We start from the raw sequence: 25806 nt of genomic DNA, 5'->3' as shown, positions 1-25806 counted from the left end.
TTTAATGTTTATTTCTTTTTGAGAGAGAGAGAGGGAGAGCATGAGTCGGGGAGGGAGGGAGAGAGGAAGGGAGGGGGAAGGAGAGAGAGACAGAGACAGAGAAAGGGAGGGAGGAAATCCCAAGCAGGCCCCATGCTGTCTAGGCAGAGCCCATCCTGGGCTGTGAGGTCAGGACCTGAGCCGAAATCAAGAGTGGGACGTTTAACTGACTGACTCACCCAGGCACCCCCTGTGTATTTTTTATTTGGATAGAATTTGACTTTTTTCCCTTTTAAAAGTACCAAAAGTTGAAACTTTTGGTAATTCACATGTGTAGTGGTTCTTAAGTTCCACAGATCTCCCCAATGTATTACTCTGACTTAAAAAAAAAATATCCTTTGAGTGTTGAGTTTTATAAGTTCTTTGTATATTTTGAATATTTGAATATATCCTTTTATTGGATATGTCATTTGCAAATATCTTCTCTTATTTCGTAGGTTGACTTTTATTTTTGTTCATAGTTTCCTTTGCTGTGCTGAAACCTTTTATTTTGATGCAATCCCAATAGTTTATTTTCTATTTTGTTGTAAAAAAAAAAAGGTCAAGAGTGGAATTGTATTTGGGGTAAAAGAAAGTAAGTTGGACTTATACTGGTTGGAGGACTTAAACCCCAGAGGTGGGTATAAGGCTGTCTTATATTTCAAAGCCAAGATTGTAAATTAAGCTGCTTTAAGGAGGAGCACTGCGGATGTGAGAAAGGAAGTAGAAAAATAAAAACAGGCTTTTTTTCCCCCCTAATGGAAAGGACTACAAAAGTCATCCTAAGATTATTAACCCAAACCAGATTAAGCATGTGTCCCCCTCCATCCCCCACTTTTTTCTCTTGCCATCTCTCTTTCTCCAGTTGTTACAAAATTCTTATCTAAAGGGTGTGACAGAAATATTTAAATGTCATTTAAATATAAATTGGAATTACTTTAGTTTTCCTAACTCTGACACCTAGTATTTCTTATCTGGGAGTAGACATTTTTTATTTTCATAAAACTAGAAATAAAAAGACATGTACTTGTAGGTTTCTTATATTTTAAGACATTTCCTTTTTTGGTATATCTTGCTTTCCATGCTCTTTGTTAAGGATCTTTAAATTGTATTGGAGAGCTCTGAATGTGTATGGTAGTTTTAGTTGCAAAGTCTACATGTTGGAAAAATGAACTAGTATAGATTTTAAAATTCCAGGCTATTTTCTGGAATATTTTTTCAACTTCACATACTACTGAAGTAAAAGTATCTTGCGTTTTATTTTTCAGCCACAAGGTGGTGCACTTGTACTGCGTCTACTTTTGAAATTCTGTTTGGTGACATTCTTTAATGGCATGTTCAAGCCTAACTTAAAATAAAACAGAATGTTATAAAAGTTCACTTTGGGCACTTAAGCAATTCTTTATGGAAGCAGGTAATCTTTATAGAGATGTCCAGTTTTATTTGAAGGACAATCAAGGGGCTTTCACAGAGAAAATAAAATAATGCATAGAATAATGCATTTTACTGCATTATTATTAAAAATTTTTATTTGACAATAACTTCACAGTTATTAAAATGTTATAAGAATAAGAATAGTACAAGAAGTATCCATATATCTTTTATTTAGATTCCTCTATAATATATTAATAAAATTTTATCCCATTTGTACCCTCTTCTTACATAGATGTGTGTCTATTTTCTAAAACATTTGAGGCTGTAAGTTACATACATCATGACACTTTACCCCTAAATACTGCATTGTGATTTTTTTAAAGGATATCAGTAGTCTATACATAACCACAATACAGTGTCAACTTCAGTAAATTTAACAATGGTACAACACTTTTACTCAGTCTGCTTTCGGTATTTGTTTGTCATTTGACTCAGTAATGTCCTTTACAACATTTTTTCCCCCTCCAGTTCAGCAGTCTCAAGTGAATTATAACATTTAATTGTTATGGCTCTTCAGCCTCCTTTAACCTAGAATATTTCCACAACCTTTTTTTTTTTTTTTTTTTTTTTTTTTGTCTTTTATACATTGACATTTAACTCCCCACCCACTTTTAATTGAACATTACTTATTTCCTTTTTTGGGTTTGACTGAAGATTTCTTCATGAAACAGGTCATACACTCTCAGCTATAATATTGCATAGGTGATGTTGTGTCCTTCTTATTAGCGTATTACAGATGTCCATGGCTCTTTTAATGGTGATGTTGCATTATGTTTTTGTTCAAGTCTTCTAGATGTTATGTGTTTAGAAGAAGAATTGAGTGGTGCCCACTCAAGGATGTTTAAGAGCAAACATTTTATCTAAAGAAAGATATTTAGAAATAGATTAATGTTCCCAGTAGGTAAAATCTAATTTGACTATAAGGCGTGAGGTAGCACATTTTAACTTTCTTCCTTGCAAAGCTCTTAATGTAGTATATTGGCATTTTATCTGTCCCTGGATTACCAAAGAATATTTGTTGGTATCTTCCTTGGGATCTGCCAGTCATTCTGGTGAAAGAATAAATACTGAGTAGGTGATATTAGACAGAAAGAGGTATAAAATATGTATTTCAACTTTAAATCTTTTATATGTTATAATTAATATCAGATCCAAAGAATTTTATAGTCTCTATTTCACTTTGTGCTTGCATTAGTAAAATTCTAATGCAAAACACATAAGTACCAAATATGTTGACTGGAAAGAATATTGTAAACTTAAAGAAATGATCACAGGTCTTTATCTTTTGGTTATTTGAAGGATGTGTTATTAAGTGGATAGAAATCTTTTTGGGAGGGGTGCCTAGGTGGCTCAGTAGGTTGAGTGTCCAACTCTTGATTTTGGCTCAGTCTTGATCTCACAGATTGAGCCCTGTGTCCATCTGTGCACTGACAACATAAAGCCTGCTTGGGATTCTCCCCACCCCCCGCCTCTGCCCTTCCCTCCTTCTTTCTCCCCCATCTCTCTCAAAATAAATAAATAAACTTTGTTTAAAATAAAGAAATAGATTTGTGAGCAGGAAAATTCCTGAAATATTTCTTGTATGTTAGTTTTAGGATGTATATAGAAATTCTCCAAAAGGTAATATTTATTTATAAAGAAAAGTCATTTTGAATGTTCGCAACTAATTTCTTTTGCCAAAAAGTATTTGCAATATTAATATCTAGATGGTATAATGCCCTCTAAGAAAGAACATTAATTAGTTTAGTTTGCAGCTCTGTTAGAGAACATGGTGGATCAAAACTTTTTTATGATCTTATACTTGAATCCATTTACTTTGATTACATATGTATATTACATGTAAAATATGTATTTCCCACATCAAAGCACTTGAGGTATGAAATTAGATGAATATAAAATAATTTGAATGCCAAAGTGCTCATTAAATTTAACACTTGAAAAATTATTGGATTCCTCTTAAGTTTTGATTTCTCCCACCAGCTATCCTGCAAGGTATTGGAAGTGAGAAAAGTTACCTCCATATTTCTCCAGTTTTGCCCTTAATTTTTTTTCTTGTGTTTTTCTTTTATTTTTTTAATTTACGTTCAAGTTAGTTAGCACATGGTGCAACAATGATTTCAGGAGTAGATTCCTTAACGCCCCTTACCCATTTAGCCTATCCCCCCTCCCACAACCCCTCCAGTACCCTCTGTTTGTTCTCTTTTTTAAAAAAAAAATTTTTTTAACGTTTATTTATTTTTGAGACAGAGAGAGACAAAGCATGAACGGGGGAGGGTCAGAGAGAGGGAGACACAGAATCTGAAACAGGCTCCAGGCTCTGAGCTGTCAGCACAGAGCCCGACGCAGGGCTCGAACTCACGGACCGCGAGATCATGACCTGGGCCGAAGTCGGCCGCTTAACTGACTGAGCCACCCAGGCGCCCCAATGTTCTCTATATTTAAGTAAGAGTCTCTTATATTTTTGTCCCCCTCCCTGTTTTTATACCTATTTTTGCTTCCTTTCCCTTGTGTTCATCTGTTCTGTCTTAAAGTTCTCATATGAGTGAAGTCATATATTAGTCTTTCTCTAATTTCACTTAGCATAATACCCTCTAGTACCACATAGTTGCAAATGGCAAGATTTCATTCTTTTTGATTGCTGAGTAATACTCCATTGTGTGTGTGTGTGTGTGTGTGTGTGTGTGTGTGTGTGTGTGTGTACACACCACATCTTCTTTATCCATTCATCTATCGATGGACATTTTTGCCCCTTAATTTTTACAAAGATGTGTACTACCTAAATTGTTAGTGGTTTCTGCTGCTTTTGACACTTGTATACACATGTTTCTGAGCTTCCAAAGTGTACTAAATGATATCCTGGGGGTTCAGAAGAATTCCATGTGTCTTCCCAAGTGTCTGATTTAATTCTGGGAACCTGAGCAGTAAGTATTACTTGACTGAATAGAGTTGTAAAAATTGTTTTTATTTATTTTTATTCCTCAGACAAGACATCTGTATAGATTCTACATCAACCGTGAGAGAGAACAAACAACCTGAAGGTTTGGAATTAAAACAAGGTATAAACCAAGTATTTAATTTTTATATAACATTTACCTGAAGATTATAAACACTTTACCAGTAATAAATTTTCAGTGTTCCAGCTTGCCCCCATTTTACAGATAGGGGAACAGAATAATTTATTTGGTCCAAGATCAAAAGAATAAAGAATATGTCCTTTCTTTATTTCATGACTCCTTTAGCCATTGGAAAGTTCTGCCTTAGTGATACATGCTTATAGTGCCACCAGAAAGCTATCATCTTGAATAGTTTTAATTTTATCATTAGCTGCAAGATATTGGAGATACATTAACTGGGTAGCTTTGGGTTATATGTGGGGAAAAAAAGCTTTATGGATAACTTTTTTGTCTTTTTTTTTTTTGCCGAGGTACATTGTTATTACTTTATTTTCTATGAATCAGTAGTGTTTGACATTGCCAGCTAGCAGAAGTGAAGTGGTAATTTGTAATTTATTCAAGCCAACTAGATGAGTAGGGCTAGTCTTTCATGTGTCTTTTTTTGTTTCCCCTCATCCTGGTAGGAAAAACTGAAAGTAAAATAAATTTTTATTAGTTACTCAAAGACTACCTCACATTTTTCCCGTTTCCTGATATAATTACTTCAGAGCAGTGACAATCTACTGTAGCCAAAATGGTTGTATTATTTATTATGTAAGCAACTAATATTTGATTGGCTTAGAATAATGTCTGTAAAACTTGAGTCATAAGAACTTATTTGGTAGAGAGAAGTAGGTCATCAATTTATTTAGGCAGAATTTCTTTTTTTACTTGGGGTCTGTGTTGCTTAGTTAACACAGTGGGAAAAAAAGTTGGATAACTAATTTTGTGATTCATTCATTATATATGTAGAGAGAACAAAATCAAGATTTTCTGTAATTCTAATTATGTACTTTGGGGTTTTAATAAATATTTTTGACAGTTTCAAGAATTCCATTGTTTTTCAGAAGTCTTGTTGTGTTAGCCTCTTAAATAGCCAGACAAAATTGTATCTTTTTATATTCTGACTTCTGAGCACCCACCAGAGACATAAACTGAGATTCAGTGTCATTTACATTTCTTTGTCATATATAAATAAATGTTAAGCATATTATCATTTTCACATAACTCTTAAACCCCGTGGGTAATTGGACATCTCTGCTATTGTTTCTTTCTTTGTTTCTGTTCTTTGCATCTAATGAGCAGGCAGTGTCGAGGGTATGCTTTTAGATCATCTGTGGAGAGAAGAATGTCATGTAATTGACATGGTTGATTCCAGTTCCTAGGGAAAAAGGAATGGGGACCTCATTGTACAAATTAGCCATTGCTGCCTTCTAAGGGAAGGTGTTTTTCTGCTTTCATGTTCAGGTACCTGGAGCTCTTTAAACTTGCTTCCCAGTGCTAACAGCCTATTTTGCTGTAATTTTATATGGTAACTTCAGTCTTTTAAAAACCAGACAGGGAAGCAAAGAGGAAGAGAAAAAGAACTCAGAGTAGTCAGGTATCACAAAGCACAAGTCTTTTATGCTTAGGAGCCTATATAGACCACTCTCAGGTTCTCATCTAGTCATCAGAAACATCAAGAACACACTGTCATCAGTAAGTGACATCAAGCAGAGGTGAGAAAACATAAGATCAAAGCACAGCAGTACAGTTCATGTTATGACTAAATCTGTAGGAAAAGGTCAAATTAAGTTGCAACTCTTATTTTAAAGAATACAGGGAAATAGTAGGTAAAGTCTTCTAGAAAAATGTCTATAAAATAGTTAAAATATAAAATGTTGCGTAATGGAATAAACATAAGTTATCTAGAAGATCGAATTATGTAGAACATTTTCCAGGTAAATATTAGTATAGCTAAAATCTGAACCAGGTAGTGAGTAACTTGCTTGGAGTAACCCAAGAAGCTGAGGTACACCAGGAAATAGAAATTTTAGTAGTCTGAATAAATATTGTTACCTTTTTCCCTAAATGAACCAATGTTGTCTACTTTTAATATGCACAACTTGCAAAGTTGATTTAGTATTATCTCCAGCTTTTCTTGCATAGCTAGTTGTTCTCTTTCACAGTGAGCTTAATAAAAACAGAATATAATGCGCCTTGTGAATGTATTGTCATTTTATTTAATGGCTTGACCATTTAAGAAAATTCATTGAAGCTTAGTTAGAACTAAATTCATTGAAGCTTAGAACCGTTTGTTCAGAAGAACAAAATCTAAAGCAGTGTTGAATTTTCTCTTTGCTTTTTTTCAAATACATCTTACTATATAACCTATTCATAGTATGTGATACTGACACATTACTTAAATTATATCTTCAGTTTTTTTAGCTTCTCAGCTTCTAAAATACTCAAATATTGAGAAATATTAATGGTGAATTAGTTACTTGAAATTGGCATTTTTTGGGTCTAGTTCTGGTTTCACCCATTTCATTGATAAGAAATATCATTTATGAAACAAGCTGTGCTGAAGATGAGTATCTGATTGTGCTCTGACTTCGACCACGCTTTCATAATGGACTAATAACCAAGATCTGCCTTCACTGTGCAGACATTATTTAAATGTAAATACAATCTACTGGTTGATTGATTCGTACTCAAATAAAATTGGAACTCTTCCATTGGGATTAGTTTCTTCACTCATTCATTTTTAGCAGGAGGGCAGCTGTATAAGAAACATTAGTTATAGTTTTGGTCTTTATCTGTAGCACAGCTGTGTTTGTGTACATGAGCACATATACATGTGCAAGCCTGAGATCCTTTATTAATTTCCTGGAGGATCTCAGGGCTTGTATTATTGAAATGGGTTTGCTCACTTTTTAAAATAATAATTATATAAATTTTCTATATTGGCCATTTTGTGCTAAAAATATTTAAAACTTTAACATTCAGTTTAAAAAAAATGAAAACTGCTATTCGTTGGAGGTATTTAATTTGTAGAAAATATTTTTAAAATGTCAAATCTATGGCACAAAAACAGACACATAGACCAATGGAATAGAATAGAAACCCCAGAACTAGACCCACAAACGTATGGCCAACTCATCTTTGACAAAGCAGGAAAGAACATCCAATGGAAAAAAGACAGTCTCTTTAACAAATGGTGCTGGGAGAACTGGACAGCAACATGCAGAAGGTTGAAACTAGACCACTTTCTCACACCATTCACAAAAATAAACTCAAAATGGATAAAGGACCTGAATGTGAGACAGGAAACCATCAAAACCTTAGAGGAGAAAGCAGGAAAAGACCTCTCTGACCTCAGCCGTAGCAATCTCTTCCTCGACACATCCCCAAAGGCAAGGGAATTAAAAGCAAAAGTGAATTCCTGGGACCTTATGAAGATAAAAAGCTTCTGCACAGCAAAGGAAACAACCAACAAAACTAAAAGGCAACCAACGGAATGGGAAAAGATATTTGCAAATGACATATCGGACAAAGGGCTAGTATCCAAAATCTATAAAGAGCTCACCAAACTCCACACCCGAAAAGCAAATAACCCAGTGAAGAAATGGGCAGAAAACATGAATAGACACTTCTCTAAAGAAGACATCCGGATGGCCAACAGGCACATGAAAAGATGTTCAGCGTCGCTCCTTATCAGGGAAATACAAATCAAAACCACACTCAGGTATCACCTCACGCCAGTCAGAGTAGCCAAAATGAACAAATCAGGAGACTATAGATGCTGGAGAGGATGTGGAGAAACGGGAACCCTCTTGCACTGTTGGTGGGAATGCAAATTGGTGCAGCCGCTCTGGAAAGCAGTGTGGAGGTTCTTCAGAAAATTAAAAATAGACCTACCCTATGACCCAGCAATAGCACTGTTAGGAATTTATCCAAGGGACACAGGAGTACTGATGCATAGGGGCACTTGTACCCCAATGTTCATAGCAGCACTCTCAACAATAGCCAAATTATGGAAAGAGCCTAAATGTCCATCAACTGATGAATGGATAAAGAAATTGTGGTTTATATACACTATGGAATACTACGTGGCAATGAGAAAAAATGAAATATGGCCTTTTGTAGCAACGTGGATGGAACTGGAGAGTGTGATGCTAAGTGAAATAAGCCATACAGAGAAAGACAGATACCATATGGTTTCACTCTTATGTGGATCCTGAGAAACGTAACAGGAACCCATGGGGGAGGGGAAGGAAAAAAAAGAGGTTAGAGTGGGAGAGAGCCAAAGCATAAGAGACTGTTGAGAACTGAGAGCAAACTGAGGGTTGATGGGGGGTGGGAGGGAGGAGAGGGTGGGTGATGGGTATTGAGGAGGGCACCTTTTGGGATGAGCACTGGGTGTTGTATGGAAACCAATTTGACAATAAATTTCATATATAAATAAAAAATAAAAATAAAATGTCAAATCTAATATTAGTGAATTCTGTTTATATATAGCTATAAATTTGCTTAAGACGTTCAGGAATATTAAAATAATGGTCTGTATTTAAATAGTTGCTTTAAAGTCGACAAGCAGGAGTATATGTAACTTTGCAAATATTTCTCCTTGGTAACTTAAGAATTAAGCTCCTTTGTGTTTCTTCTTGGAAGTGGCCATGAGAAATTTTTTTAACTATACATGAGAAATAGCTAAGTCAAATTTGGATACTTAGGTTGAAGAGGTGGTGAGGTTTTCAGCCCTCACTTTAAAGTATTTGAAGAGCTGTCAAGTGGAAGAATGATTAGGCTTGTTCTGTATTGCCTCTGAGAATGAAAACAGGGCCGCTAGGTAGAATTATCACTAGACAGATTTTGGTTCAATTTATTGATCTCTAATCGGAAGTCTCAGAAAATGAAGTGGGCTGCCTTCTGTATTGCTAAAGGGTGTTTGAACACAGGCTACAAAAACTGCCACTTGGTGGCTCTGTTGTAGAGCTAATTGAAGCAGTGTTTGGATGTTTGGCCTTGATTTGAAGTTCCTTTCTAGCTGTCAGATTTTGTAAAGACCAGTGCCGGGTGCAGTGTCTGGACTTGAGAAGAGTGCTTAATGACTGGGTTTTGTTTTGTTTTTTAATTGCTTAATGGAAGCAGAATAAAATATACAGTGTTTTTTTCTCTATATTTTTTATTCCATTAGAAAATCATTCTTCCTTTCTATTAGAGAAAGACAGGCAAACACACACACAAAATATGCAAACTGAATTTTGCTGTGGTGAGGCTCAAATTCTGCTACTGTTGTGTGTGTGTGTGTGTGTGTGTGTGTGTGTGTGTGTGTGTGTGTGTGTGTTTTAAAATAATGTCGTTGCCTCATGCAATTATATTTTGACCTTCCAGTTCATGAATTAGTGAATGATAGACAGTTTTAAGAATTGTCTTGTTAACAAGAGCTTCAGAAAGTTGTAAGGTAGACTTTAATAGGGGGAAAATGTTTATCAGTGGTTAAACTGTCTGATGGAAGTTTAGATATTTTCTCTGGGCTTCTCTGACCAATTTTAGACGGGTGGTCACCACAGTGTTATCATACACACTTCCAGAGAATGCAGGAAAAAGAATACCTGTACTTCTAAAGTAAATAAAATGTATAAATTTATATATTTGTCCCTCCACTGTAAAATTTCTGGTTGCATGTGTTGTTGTATTAGTACATACTAATTTATAGGAATAATACATGCTATTTTTTAAGTAAATAATATATACTGGAGCAGGTACTTAAAAACATTTTCACTGATAGGTTTATGTAAATAATGCAGTTGAGAGACCTCTTTTAGACTATCATGAAGAATTGATGATGGTCGCAGCTTTTCACTTATTACTTACAAAAATTAAATGTGGTAGAAGAGATTTTTGCCATCATTTAGCAAAGGTATTAAATATAGAAGTATATGAGACCATTTGAATCCTTAAGGTGAGGGATTAATGGAAAACCCCAACTGATTTTTGCTCTTCTTGTTGGTATTGTTACTGCCATTATTCTAAGATAGTACTGCACCAGGAGAAGCAAAGGTGAGTAAGTAGAGGGCCTAGAATAAAAAAAGAATGAAGAAGTGAATTTGCAGTAGAAAAGGAGTTGAGTTTTGCCAAAAAGAACTCTATAACCATAGCTGAAGGACTACATGCAAGTTAGGAGAAGTTACAAAGATAATGAGAAAAATGCCTTCAATGATTTGTGTTGCTTTGGGAAGAAAGAGAGAATGAAGACCATCGGTTAATTAAGCCTGTTTGGAGCAGTTTGATACGTATGTATTGCTGTAGAAACCTCTGCATTGTCAAGTGAGGTCTTGTGGTGCCTCGTCCTTTGAGGAGCTGAACTGGAGGCATGTGTGTGGGGAGACCAAAATAAAAGCGTCCCAGGCTGTTCGGAGTTGGAAACAGAGAAGCAGATGTACAACTGATTTGTTCTCAAAGTTTGAGTCTGATTTCTTTTTTCCTCGCCCTTGATTGTCTCCCTGACTGGCTGTAACAAGTAAGTATTCACACAGTGCAGCTTCTTAACATGAGTTAACTTTTCAGCAATTGGTGAAGTAAAAAGAGATTGTGGTGTAACCTTCAGTGTGACTTAAGAACTCTTACATTTCTCTTCTCGTTCCTTTGAGCTTTTTCACAAGTTATTACCAGCAATGACAGCAGACAGGACCCTCCCACTTTTTCATTTGTCTCTTTCTGTGTGTAGTAATTGAACAAAAGGGTGAAAATTACATTTTGTGTGGCACATTAGCCCATACTGTTTCTGTACCTTTTGAAGACCCCTCTGTTGCATTTAATTGTGCAACTTTTCTGCATTAAAAAACAAAGTACACTGGCAGGGTTTTTGGATGCATAATGCCTTGTGCGTGTTTTTCAAGAATGACATGAAGGGTTTGATTTAGTATCTGAGAAAAATGTTGATTGCCACGTTTCTTTAAATTTTACCCATTCTCGGGGCGACTGGGTGGCTCAGTCGGTTAAGCGTCTGACTTGGGCTCAGGTCATGATCTCGCGGTTTGTGAGTTCAAGCCCCGCGTCGGGCTCTGGGCTGATGGCTCAGAGCCTGGAGCCTGCTTCCGATTCTGTGTCTCCCTCTCTCTCTGCCCCTCCCCCGTTCATGCTCTGTCTCTCTCTGTCTCAAAAATAAATAAACGTTAAAAAATTTTTTTTAAAAAATAAATTTTACCCATTCACTCTTGTGGTTGCATAGGATTGTAGACATACTGTTAGGGCAGCCACTTCAGAGGTTATATAGTCCAAACCTTTAACATGTTTGGATCTCCTTTGGATCCATGGTGCTATTCAGTAATTATGTCCTTGTCCAATCGTTGGCAAAAGTACCTCCTTATATAGAAGTAACTCCTACCACAGGAAAGATGGTAAACATTAGATTTGAAATCAGATTTTGTTACCAGTTCACGAACTTTTTATTCATCCTACACCATAGTCTATGATTTAATTAGAAGTTTTGGTTGTAATATTATATGTTGTATGTAGTCTTTTGAGATTGACTTCTTCCACGTAGCAGGTATGCATTTGAGGCTCTTCATGTCTTTTTGTAGCTTGATACTGCCGGACAGTCTTCCATTGTATAGATTTACAACAGTTTGCTTATCCATTTACCTATTTACCTATTAGAGGACATCTTAGTTGCCTCTAGATTTTGGCAATCGTGAGTAAAGCTACTATAATCATTTGTATGCAGGAGTTTGTGGACATAAGTTTTCAAACTCTGGGTGAACACCAAGTTTAGTTTTGTAAGAAACTGCCAAGCTGTCCTTCAAAGTGCTGTACCATTTTATGTCCTGCTAGCAGTGAATGAGATTTTCTGTTGTTCCATCTTCTTGCTAACATTTGGTGCTATCAGTGATTTAGATTTTGACTGTTCTAATAGACGTGTAAGTGGTATCTTGTTGTTTTACTTTGCAGTGCCCTAATGATATATGATGTTAAGCATCTTTCCATGTGCTTCTTTGCCATTTGTATATCTTCTTTGGTGACTTGGCTCTTCAGATCTTTTGCCCATTTTTTATTTGGGTGGTTTTCTAATTGTTGAGTTTTAAGAGTTCTTGATGTATTTTGGACACCAGTCTTTTATCCAGGTGTGTTTTGTGAATATTTACTCCTAGTCTGTGGCTTGTCATTTCCTTAATAATTTTTCACATTTAATACATACTTTTTAGCTCCGTGCCTCATATATTTTATTCATTCATGTGGACTTAAGGGACCTCATACAAGAAGAAGATAAATTCAGTCTGAACCAACATTCTCATCAGTGATGCTTCAGTGGTCATTCTGATTCTGTTAAGATCTGGGAGGCACTATAGAATATTTAAATGCATAGATCTGTGAAATATACTTGGGCTTGAATTTTGGTTTTGCCACTTCAGTTGTGTGAACTATAGGGCAAGTTACTTAAACTCCGTTCCTCAGATTCATCAATTATAAAATGGGGATAATAAATATGAATGTCTATTCCATTATGGTTAGCATAAGGATTAAATGAGTTAATACATGTTCAATGCTTTAGAGAAGTGATTAGTACCTGGTAAATGCTCAGTAAATATCCACTCTTGTTATAATTATTTCTGCCATCATTATTGTTGTCATTAGAATTTTCTGCTTCATCCCCCCAATATCACCCTGGCTGTCTCTAATTGGCAAAAGTGTCTCCGTATTGAATCATAGTCTGCCAGTATGTATTTTCTGCTCATTTATCCTTGTGTGTCCTTTGGATTATAGAAAATGAATTTAATGCTTTTTCTAAATGATGTCCCTTCAGATTTTGAAGCTGATCCCTTCTTCCAACAAACAAATTGTGGTTTTGTGCTAGGCACCAGAAAGATAAATAAAATATGGCCTGGCTTGGAAAGAACTTCTCTAATAAAGGAAAGTAGATGTATAAATTAATTTTTCATATCTACCTGTTTCTGAATTTATATAGTCCCTGTCTCTCCTCTTAAAAATGGGTGAACTCTTTGTGTTGCTGCGACCAGCCCCTGTATTTGTATAGTGAACACATTCTCTTTTGGTATCTGCAGGTGTTTTTTTTCTCTGTCCCTAATTATTGCCCCCCTCTGTAGTAAACAGTTGTCAGCAACTATTTCACTGATGTGGCTGAGTCCTTATCTTGGCCTGTCAGCCATGTGTAACACAGTTGATTATCCATCCTTCCCTGACACTTTCTTCTCTGTTTCTTTTGTGTCTTGCTGTCCTCTACTCGACTTCTAAAGGGTGAGTGCCCCAGCACTTACTCTTTGGACGTTTTCTCTTTTCTACATCCTAACGTAATTCTAGGACTGGCAACTACGAATTTATTTCTCCAATTCAGACTTCTTTCCAACCCTGAATATCTAGCTTCCTTATTAGATGTTCAGTAAGCATCTTAATATGTTCCAGAGTAAATTCTAGATTCTTCTCTGACCCCTCCCCAAAAGCAACAAAGAAGAAAACAGTACCACTCCCCCTCCAAACCTTGCTTCTCCTACAGTCTTCTCCATCTCAATCAATAGCATTTGCATTCTTCTGAGTGTCTAGGCCAAGAACCTGGGAATCATTCTTGAGTGCTTTCTTTCATCTTTGTCAACAAATCCTGTCAGCTCTACTTTCACAAAGATCAGAATCCCACCACTTCACACCTCTTCTTGGCCAAATTATTCTGGTGTTGATTCTTATAGCATGTTGATCCCCTCTGTTTCTATCTATGCCCCCCTGTAGTCTCTTCCCTATAGCAGTCTGAATAACTGTAAAAATTAAAACTAAAAGTTGTCAGTCACTGTCTTATCAGAGCCTTCCGGTAGCTTCCCATCTCGAAAGTCCTTGAAGTCCTTCCTTCCTGTGGTGGTACAAGCCATAATGTGATACAGCCTGTCACTCTCCCCCTTGTTCTTTCTAGTCCTTCCTCCTCACTTTCCTCCAGCGTTATAAGCGCTGTTGTGTCAGAGACCTGACTTTTGCTGTTCCCTCTGCCTGCATGTTCCTCCTGAGGTAACCAGCAGTCTACAGCGTATCATTTAGATCCCCTGTCAGATATTACCTTTTCTGTCTAAACTAATTAGCAGTACTTTTTTCAGAGCTAATTAACCTCTTAGTAAACCTAGAATTTTACTGAGCCTTGGTATCAGGTTTACTGTACTGTAGTTTTGTAGAAGTTATTTTTCGAACCCAAAACCCTTATGCTTTGTCATGCGTCTGGTTCACAATGTATCTCAGAACAGAAATGTTAAGCTGTCCTTTGTGACTACAAGTTTTACTGCTTGTCATGCACTTTGTCCAAATCTGAGAATTAAACTCATTCACACCAGTGGTGTACTCTTATTTAGGTCAACTACTTGTTCTGTAAGATCACACCTTTCCAAATCCGTGGTCTTCCTTAACTTGTGTTTACCTCACCTCTTCTCTCGTACTGAATAATTATCACCTAGTTCATAGTACTGTTGCCTGTTTAATTGCTTATCTGATCTATTGTAAAGGCTGGTAAGAGGTCCCTGTTGTGCTTTTTCTCCTACAATGGTGATGTCTTGTCTACAGAGGCAAAATTTTTGGATACTGTCCTTTTCTATGTTCTCATGTGTACATTTTATCTGAAAGGCTCACATACTTCTGTATTGTTTAGCTCTAGCACCTATTTTTCCATTCTGTCCCTTACACTTGGAGTTTCCTCCTCTGTCAACATCACTTATTAGATTTTGAGACCTACTTCATATCACATCTGTAGATCTCCTTGACGTTTCCCTATTGCCTTATATACTCGAAAATTCTGTTATGCTTTATACCACAGAATTTAGCATTTTAAAGTATCATGTCCATATTTTAAGCATACCTAATTACCATAAAGGCAAAATCTGTGCCTTAGTTATGCTACAAATATTTAGTTTACCCTACCTGTAGGATTTTGTAGGGCCCACCTCTTCTGTGGCCTATATAGCACCATTGTAGCATAGGTAATAAATACTGAGTGAAGATTTGTTGATTCTTGGAGTAATTTCTCAATTTGTCATTCACAAAAGTTAGGTTTATAGGCCTATGGACACTCAGTTACCCAGAAATTGAGTGTGGGCTTGGTAGTATACTACACAGTTTTTCTGTATTAAATTGTTTGCATATATCTCAGTAACCATCAGATAATGTCATGATTAAATTTTGAATATCGTGGTTAACATGATACACTTAAATTTAAATCAGTAGTTTAAAATACTACATGAGAAAAAATAGCCAAGTTCTGTCAGTTTTGCTGAGAGGAAGATTAAAGTCCTCTACAAAAGATTATTTTTACATATTAAAAAAAGTTGTTTCTTTTTCAGAAAATAAAGTTTTGATTTCTTTCTTGAAAAGGCTAGAACTCACTAGAACTGTTATAAATTGACTTTTTACAGTTACACTATAGTAGAATTGTCTTCCTTATAACTTAAAATTTAGTAAAACCGAAGTTTTCTGTTGTCTCAGAAAAGAAATCCACAGAGGCATAGCATTGCTTTCCAGTGAACTCTGGACTTTGTTACTAATGAGATTGTAGTAGGTTGATAACACTTAGAAGCCTTAGAGAGTTGAGATTCTAGAGGGAAGGACCTAGAGGGAAGGATAGTGAAATGTGCTGTTCTAAATGGCATAACCACTGAATGTGATTAACTGAAAATCTGATGAGAAAAACTAAAAGAGAAAACAAAGTAAGATAGTTTAACCCTTTTGATAACCAGGTCTATGGTTGCCTAATAGGAATATTGGGATTCTGATTTTCTTGTGTTCTCCTCCAGGATATATATATTTTAAGGTATTTTCAAAATTGTTACTGTAGGTTTCTGAATAGAAATCACCATAAACAGACTTTTTATCTTGGAAATTGTCAGACAAAAATAAGTAAAAAAATAGCATTAACTCCCATGTACCTCTCTCCATTTTCAGTTATCCATCTATGGCTAATTCTTTCATGCATACCCCTACCTGCTCATACTGCTAGATTATTTTTTTTTTAATTTTTTTTTCAACGTTTTTATTTATTTTTGGGACAGAGAGAGACAGAGCATGAACGGGGGAGGGGCAGAGAGAGAGGGAGACACAGAATCAGAAACAGGCTCCAGGCTCTGAGCCATCAGCCCAGAGCCTGACGCGGGGCTCGAACTCCCGGACCGCGAGATCGTGACCTGGCTGAAGTCGGACGCTTAACCTACTGCGCCACCCAGGCGCCCCATACTGCTAGATTATTTTAAAGCAAATTCTAAACCTCTTTTCAGTTCATCTATAAATATTTCAATATGTTTGTATCTCAAAGATTAGAGATCTCTTTTTAAGCATAATCACAATGCCTTAAAAAGTTAACGTTGCTTAATATCATATATTCAGAAAGTGTTCAGGTTTAACCTACTGCTTGTATTCATTGGTAGTATTGTGATGTTAAGATTGATTGGTACAGGTGTTATCAGACTACCACCTAATGGTTTTAGTAGCTATTAATGTTTAGATCCAGTATTTCATTAGGGATTACAGAATAGTGATGTTTTTAATCCTCAAATAATCCAGTAGTTAGTTTTCTCAGGTTGTCTTATAATAGTTTTAAACTATATTTGTATGAATGGACATCCAGATAAGTACCCTATGTTACAATTGTTTGGATTCTAAGTCTCTTTTTAATCTGTATGCTCTTCCTTCCCATCCCTCCCTCTCACCCTCCTTTGCCTCCCCCCTTCTCTTCGAAGTTTCTTAAACCAGATTGTCAGAGTTTCTCAGTTCGAATTTTGCTGATTGCATACCATTGTTCTATTTAATGTTATTTTTCTGTAAATTGGTAGTTGGATACTGAACCTTGATCAGATTCATGTTCAATTTTTGACAATATTTTAGAAGCAATGTTGTATCCTTGAGGCACATAATATACCGTTACTTCTCTTTTTTGTGATCATGTTCATAGCCATAGGGATATCTTGTCCACAGGGCTGATAGAAGTGGTCTTGATTTCTTGAGGCTAGCTTTTGTTGGTAATCTAGTTTTTTTCTTCTGGGAATTTTTAGTAATTTTTTTTCCCCCTGGGTTCTGATTTTTTTATAGGATGTGTCTTAGGTATGATACACTGCAGTTGGCAAGCCTTTTCACTAAGAAGACCTTCTTCACCTCAGATCACCTTTTTTGTCATAATTTTCCCTCTCTACCCTTTTTTCTGTTTTCTGACTTATTCTATCACTTTATTCACTTCTCTGCTCAGTTTCCTTATCAAATCACATCGATCACTCTCTGAAAGCATCCTGCTAGTGTCTTCTTATCATGCTTTATTTTTCTTCATAACACCTGACATTTATTTATAGTGTCTCCTATGATTTAAATATAGCACAAGGACTTTTTTTTTATTCACTGTTTCCTTAATGTTTAAAACAGTGTCTTGTACATAGTAGGTGCTCAGTAATATTTGCTGAGTAAATTATATTAAGTTGTTGGACTCATGGGTCATTCATCTCTTAACTTTTATTGCATATTTTAAATATATTTTTATTTGTTTTCTACATAGGAGGTTTTTTTTCTTTCACTGTCTTCCAGCAACCACTGAATGTTTGCTTTTGATAACTGTGTTTTAAAATTCTAACATTTCTTGTTCTCTGTTCTTCTTTCACTGCATCATGTACTTACTTTATGGCTCCAGAGTCTACTTGAGTCTCTCTAAGAATACTAATTAGATTCCTCTGGCCTTCTTTCTCCCCCATTAGATTATCTTTTGATCCCTAGATTTTCTTTATTTCGTCCTTTGTTCATCTTGGTTCTTTACTTACTGTAGCTGGGTTTTTCTGAAAGCTGGTTTGGGTTTCATCAGTAGCTGTTTAGATATATCTCAGACTCTAGGAGAGCTCTTTAAGTGGATGAGGTAGGCCTCCCACTAGAGTGCTTGGGCATGTGGTAGGGAAGGGAAGAGAAAGAAGGAAGTGTTCAATTGGCCCAACTATTCTGAATGGATTTAATTTAATTATCTTGCTGTGTTTCACAGCCAACTCTTCGTTGCTTCCAAGATTCTCTAAGAAAGAGTTACACTTATCTGTGGTGTCTTTGGCTGTGGTTTTGCTCTGCTTTTATTTTCTGTCAATTTCATCCTGCCTGCTTACATTTTGTAAAAATCCTGCAAAATGTCTTTTTAGATGATACCCTTCTGTGTTATCTAATATTATGGTTTCATTTTTTCTTTTTAAACTTTTTATAAGGATTATATTCTTAGAACTGGTTGAAGAAATACATATGTTCATAGGGCAAAATTGGAAAGCTCACTTTCTTTTTTCTACATTAACTTTCCTCCCCAGAAGTAACCACTATTAATAATTTACTGTTATTTTGAATATATAGTTATTACTCTTTAGTTTTCTTTGTTCACTTAATCATGTCTTGATCATTTTTCCATCTTATAAATTTATTAATTTTTTTACAGATGGGTAAAATTCCTTTTTGTAACTAATGAGTTAAAAGTAATATTTTAATTTGCATTGCATGGTTAGAAATTAAGTTGAGCATTTTTATGTATTGATGCTTTTTGTATTTCATAGTTTGTGAAATGCTTGACTTGTTTCTACCCTTTGCCCTTGTTTTTAGTTATCTATTAATGATACCTGGACATTGTATGTATTATATTTCATTAATATTTTCTTATAGAGTGCCTCTGTCTTATTTTATTTATGATGTCCCCCGCCCAGAGGTCCTACTATTTATTTAGCTAAATTTGTTGATTTTTCCCCTTTATGGATTCTCCATTTTGTATTTTACTTATAAAGGACTGATGTTAGTTTTATTCTGAGTTAATTTATAGTATTTATGCTATTATTGTATTTTTAAGTATCGGCCTTCTGTCACTTCATTGGCTTCTTGATAGAGAAGGGAATTAGATATGTGTGCTCAATTTGCCATCTTCGGCAGGAATTCAGACAGATATTTAATTATTCTATGTTCTAAGGTTTGTCTCCTGGCTTAATTTAATAATTCACTATCAGGAAGTTTCACGAGCATACAGTCACTCATAACATTAGATATGCCTCCGTTTTGTGCATTAAAACTACTCTTAAGTTGAATTATTAGCAAGTAGAATGTAGGCTCTATTGAGGTTTAAATATGCTAGCATAACTTTAAAATCCTTTAAAATTTTTATCCCTCAAAATCTTTGTGATTAATAATTCTTGTATGTTTGTGTACTTCCAGTTGGGTATTTAAAACTTTTAACAAAAAGCAAACCTAAGATAACACACACATACATTTAAAATTTTTATTTTAACAAAAAGCAAACCTGAGACATATGTGCGCACGCACACACACACAGACACGCATGCGTACTGGTGGAAGGACAGAACAGACAACACTGATATTGTAAGACTTATGAATGAAGCATTTTGAGGTAAGGTTACTTTTTTAGAAAAAATGTACAAGTTTCACCGCTTCTACCTTGAGGATCATAATTGACAAGAAAAAAACTATAAATTCCTAATACCAAGGATGAGAATAAATTATCTTTGGAAGTGTATTCATGTGTTTGCAAATGATACTTTAAAAAGCAAGTCAGTAGAATGATGAAAATTAAGGAATAGTGAAGTACGATCCTAAATCTTTAAATAATTTACCATGTTACATTGTCCAAGTCACCTTGTTTTCACATTTGTGAGATGAAGTGTTACGCTAAGTTGTTTCAGACACAAATTCTGCAAAGCTTTGGGATCCGTGGTGCAGGTGTAGTGGGCAGATGGAATCTATGAATGTATTCACCAGTACTGTGTTATGGAGAACTCAGGCACTTAGACTTTGGATAATTTTTTTTTTCAAGTTTATTTATTTATCTTGAGAGAGAGAGTGAGAGTGAGCAGGGAAGGAACAGAGAGAATCCGAAGCAGGCCCTGCGCTTCACAAACCGTGAGATCGTGACCTAAGCTGAAATCAAGACTTGGGCTATTAACTGACTGAGCCACCCAGGCACTCATGGATCATTTTTTTTTTTAAGATTTTATTTTTAAGTAATCTCTACATCCAATATGGGGCTTGAACTTACAACCCCAAGATCAAGAGTCACGTGCTCTACCAACAGCCAGCCAGGTGCCCCGACTTTGGATAATTTTATTTTATTTTATTTTATTTTTTTTCAACGTTTTTTATTTATTTTTGGGACAGAGAGAGACAGAGCATGAATGGGGGAGGGGTAGAGAGAGAGGGAGGCACAGAATCGGAAACAGGCTCCAGGCTCCGAGCCATCAGCCCAGAGCCTGACGCAGGGCTCGAACTCACGGACCGCGAGATCGTGACCTGGCTGAAGTCGGACGCTTAACCGACTGCGCCACCCAGGCGCCCCGTGGATAATTTTAAATGTAAACAGAGAACACCAAATTTATGGAGCACCATTTCTTCACTGATAGGATATGTATAGCTGTTTAAAGAAATAAAGCGAAGCCCACCTTCTGCCTGCTGAAAACTTTGAAACAAACCCATAGAATATATAAAGAACTTTCTTGTCAAGATTTACCTCCTTTGAAACATGGGAAGTGTGCGTATAAACACTTTGACCCTGAATTTCCTGTGCTGATAACTTTATAAAAAAAGGATTTTATTATTTTAAGCTTGGGGCAAAGAGGCTCTTTAGCTGTGGTTGCTTCTTAAGCTTATATAAATAGGCTTGAAAAATTGTCTGAATTAGGTGAGAATATATATAGCTCTGGTTCTTAGCCATTTGAAGTGTTTGATAAAACACAGTAATAAGATGAACATAATGTACATTCCATTAAAAAATATTTATATACACTCATATATATCCTTGTAGTCTTTTGGTCAGAAATATAAGCTGATGGTATATGACAGTGATACTCAGCTGGAAAGTTTGCCATGTATGTCTTCAGGATCTACGAGTGTAGATTCTCCACTTATTTAATGAAAATATCTCTAAGATTTGCTATTATCATTTACTCACATATAAACTCAAAGCAAATTAATTTCATAAAAATACAGCTACTTCAGAATTTGTGATTTAGCACATAAGGGATTCGATAGTTATAATATTACACATTGAACCCTGTACCCAAGATAATAAGTGAGTTTCATTTATATTGCCTGGATATTGTAAATGTACTTCTTTTCTCTAGAAAATCTGTTGTCCTTTTAAATTTTTTTTTTTTAACGTTTTTATTTATTTTTGGGACAGAGAGAGACAGAGCATGAACGGGGGAGGGGCAGAGAGAGAGGGAGACACAGAATCGGAAACAGGCTCCAGGCTCTGAGCCGTCAGCCCAGAGCCCGATGCGGGGCTCGAACTCACGGACCGCGAGATCGTGACCTGGCTGAAGTTGGACGCTTAACCGACTGCGCCACCCAGGCGCCCCTCTGTTGTCCTTTTAAAAGGTTATTTGGGGGCACCTGGCTGGCTCAGTCATTGTAGCATGTGACTTTTGATCTCAGGGTTGTGAGTTTGAGCCCCATGTTGGCTCTAGAGACTGCTTAAAAAAAGCAACAAAAGAACCCCTAAAAACCCCACAGGTTGTTGCGTGAAAAAAAGTAGATTTACTGATGTTACTTACCTTTCATTGGCTACTGCTGTCAATGTGAAATTCTTTTGGATGATTATCCAAGTGATCAATATATTAAATGAAAGATAAGTGGTAATCATGTCTTGGGAAAACAAAATAGCTGAAATATTGCCATTTTATAAACATTTATATAGACTTAACTTAGGGTAGTATTAGACATTGCACTTTAGAGATGTCCTAGGAATTTGCCTTAATTTCAGGAAATTCTGGGAAGTTAAGGGATTTGCTCAAATCACATACTTTATAGCAGAGTAAAGTTTTAGAACTCAGGTATCCCAAATTTCAGACCTTTCCTCTCTCCCCACCCACCATTATATTCTTCTGCTCTTAATTCATTATCAGGCAACAACTTATAGTTTGAAAAACAGATTACATTTTTTCAAAAACTTATGTTTTAAAATCTTTTAAACAGACCGCAGGTTTTCACTCAGAATCAGTGAGAACAGATTTAGAATTTTAGATTAAAGATGGCTAAGCATGAAAGTGAACTTTTTGAGGCTATGGACAACTTAGCGCTTCATTTCTTAAATTTGTTTCTGTCTCAAGTTGCAATACTTAAATAAAGCATTATTTCTTTACATAAACGGCTGTATTTTTATTTATTTTTTTAGCTATTTGGGAATATTTGTTTCTTTGGGGAAGATATGTAAAATATTCTTTGGCATCAAATAACTAAAACTTGCAACCTTTTTTTTTTTAAACAATTTTGTGGACACGTATAATTTATCAATTTATTTTTCCACTTTGATTTTAGAATAGGGAGTAGTTTTTTTAATTATTAGGATGTAGGAGGGTCAGTCAAGGTCAGTAAATTGTTATTACAAAACCAGTGGAGTAGAATTGTTTATGGCCTAACCCTATAACATTGTATTATCAGAATTTTCCATCTGTTGGTAAATAAGTTTTTCCTACTATAAGAAGACTTAACAAAGGTAACCTTTGGGGGATCATGACTTAAAAAATTTTTTTTTTAAAGATAAATAAATTGGAGGTGTAAGTGAGCACTCAAAGTTTAAACAACACCTGGACTTCAGTAATGTCCAAGGCCAAGGTAGTTGAGAGCCATAATCTGTGTGTATATTGAAAGTTTTAGTATCAGTTATACAAGTTTTATAACATATTTTTTAAAATTATAGTGTACTAACTTTATTAATTAAAATCCTCATGATGAAAATTTATTTTATCTTAGAAAATGGCCTTCAGCATTCTCCTTTAATTTATTGATTTATAACAAAGTGAAAAAGCAAATGAAAAGATGTAGGTAATTGCATTGCACATGGTGTCCAGCTTGCCAATGATATTTTTTCTTTTTTTGTAGTAAAGTTTTTTAAACTGTTTCTAGAATGGAATTTTACTTTTTTGTTAATAAGCCATGCTCTACTCAGACAATATCTAGCATCACCTTTAATTTTGTAATGTAGAAGCTTCACTGTGGTATAAAGTGGTGTGACATTTTAATTAGGAAAAGAGATCATGTGATGGTATAAATTTCCTACTGCTTCCATGTTCTGCTAAACTGGAATGAAAAATTCATTAAAATTTACATTAAATTATATCTGTTTTCATAGTTGAGGAGTCAGGGGAAAAAGGGATGGGACAGAGATTATGGAATGCATTTGGGACTTCATGGTGGGAGGTGGGGTCAAGGTAGCCCATTAATCATAAATAGAAAGGACATTTTGACCAGGGCATTTAGGTTACGTGGTTCTTTCCCCTTTTTTGTTTGTTACAGGCAAAGGGGAAGATAGTGATGTACTCAGTATAAATGCAGATGCTTATGACAGCGACATAGAAGGCCCATGCACCGAGGAAGCTGCTGCTCCTGAGGTCCCAGACAATACAGTCCAGAGCGAAGCTGGTCAGATAGAGGACCTGGAGAAAGACATTGAGAAAAGTGTGAATGAGATTCTGGGGCTGGCAGAGGGTAGCCCCAAGGAGCCCAAAGCAGCTACCCTGACTGCTCCTCCACCCGAAGACGTTCAGCCTTCCGCACAGCAGCTGGAGCTGCTAGAACTGGAGATGAGGGCGAGAGCTATTAAAGCCCTCATGAAAGCTGGTGACATAAAAAAGCCAGCCTAGTTACTTGAATCTGAATTCTAGGTGTGTTTGAACAAAGCCACATCGTATAGTTTTGTATATGAAGTTTATTTTGGGTCTTATGTGATAGTTTTCATGTAACCCTGATTAGATAAACTCATCTTAGGCCTAAAATACCTGTGGTTTTTTTTGGTTGTTGTTACTTTTATATTATATATGTGTCATTGCTGTATGAATTCATGCCAAATATCATTGGATAACCTGGATACTTTGTTGGATGAGTCTTTATGTCTGCAAATTGATATCTGAAAAGCCATTAGCAAAGAGTCAACTGTTTGTTCCCCTTCATTTTTAAATGTTTTGGCTTCAGACCTAAAAGCTTAAGAAAGATTGACCAAGCATGTTGCTCTTAAGGTTACCTATATTTTTGTGGTAGAAAATTAAATTATTGCTCTTAGATTTATCAACAATTTAAGTTTAGTCATGCTTATATGCACTTTTAAAATAAGTCCATCTTGAACACACCTTCTCTGGGTGTGGATTCAACTAGTAAAAACTGAAGAGCATTTTTTGTTATAAAGTTTAGAGGGTCTGAAATGGCTGAGAAAAATGTTTTGTATAAAAGAAAAAACGGACTTAATTTAAGGCCATTTTTTAAAATGTGGAAGTAATTGCCCAACTTTAATTCTAGCAGACAAGCCATTCTAACAGGTATTTGATATTATTGGACACTTGGTTCAAGTTTTTTCCTTCGGTAAAAAGGGAACATATTTTCATTTACATTCCAAGCTATCAAGAAAAGAATATTTTATTGTACAGGCTTTTGTCTCGTGTTTTCGCTTGAAGATCTGATGTGCTATAATTCCATGAATTAAAAATAATAAAGACTATCATTCTGGATCTGAAGACTTTTGATACATTTCCAAAAGCAAAATTAATTTCAGGAAGCTTTGATAAGTTGGTGTTATAATTAATCTAATTTTGTATAGTTTTTGTAAATAAATGAACATTCTGCCACAATAGCAGATGCTTTTTGCCCTATAACTAGTTGTAGTTGTTTGATACAAAAAAAATTTAGGTAGAGACTCTTAAATTAATTTTTTTCTTAAAATATAAATCTGAAACCATTGCTTTTATATTTGCTCACAAGTATATATTATTTATAAGTCCTGCTCTCCTAGTGTTGTATGAGGATTTTCCTCATAGATAAGACTTGCAGGGATTGCGTTTTATTAATTACATGTAAATCTTAGTTTCTTCCGGAAATAGAGTGTGTTATGAAACATTAGAGTTGCAAAGTTACAAATTTATTTTTTGTTGTTTTTGAACATGACTTTAAATAATCCTGTCATCCCCCCCCCCCCCCGCCCTTGAATCTTTCTAATGTAACACAGGCCTATATCATATATCATTTGAGGTACTTCTCTTAGGTAAATGCGGGTGTGATTTCATTTCTTTTTTTTCTTTTTTTTTTTTTTAATGTTTATTTTTGTGAGAGTGAGACACAGAGTATGAGTGGGGAGGGACAGAGAGAGAGGGAGAGACACAGAATCTGAAGCAGGCTCCAGGCTCTGACAGCTCAGAGCCCGATGTGGGGCTTGAACCCACGAATGGTGAGATGGTGACCTGAGCCGAAATCGTACACTTAACCAACTGAGCCACCCAGGTGCCCCAATGCGGGTGTGATTCCACTAGTGAGTTCTCACAGTTACAGCTTCAAGATGAGAAAGCAATGATTACAGTAAAATAATTTTTAAATTCCAACTTGAACTAAAAATTGCAATAAGAACACAGCGATACGGAACAAGCTGTCTTGCTGCTTACTAATTATAAAATGCAGTAGATGACCTGTAGCTGTA

General features: G+C 35.7%; 1 protein-coding gene across 2 annotated transcripts in view; it reads left to right on the top strand.

The window, feature by feature from the left end:
- The window catches only part of CAAP1 (caspase activity and apoptosis inhibitor 1), a 54083-nt gene extending 29236 nt beyond the window's left edge, over positions 1-24847 (top strand). For both annotated transcript variants that reach the window (XM_025912392.2, XM_086685419.1), the window contains exons 5-6: positions 4435-4508; positions 23643-24847. In XM_025912392.2, coding sequence (XP_025768177.1) covers positions 4435-4508; positions 23643-23989 — 421 coding nt within the window. In that variant the 3' untranslated portion in view covers positions 23990-24847. The remainder of the gene's footprint in view (positions 1-4434; positions 4509-23642) is intronic.
- Positions 24848-25806: the final 959 nt, after the last annotated feature.

Source organism: Puma concolor, chromosome D4 (genome assembly GCF_028749965.1).
Source record: "Puma concolor isolate L17-30 chromosome D4, mPumCon1.1.hap2, whole genome shotgun sequence".
NCBI classification, from domain to species: Eukaryota; Metazoa; Chordata; class Mammalia; order Carnivora; family Felidae; genus Puma; species Puma concolor.
The sequence above is the reverse complement of the archived record's forward strand: the minus strand, read 5'-3'. Positions and strand labels throughout refer to the sequence as shown.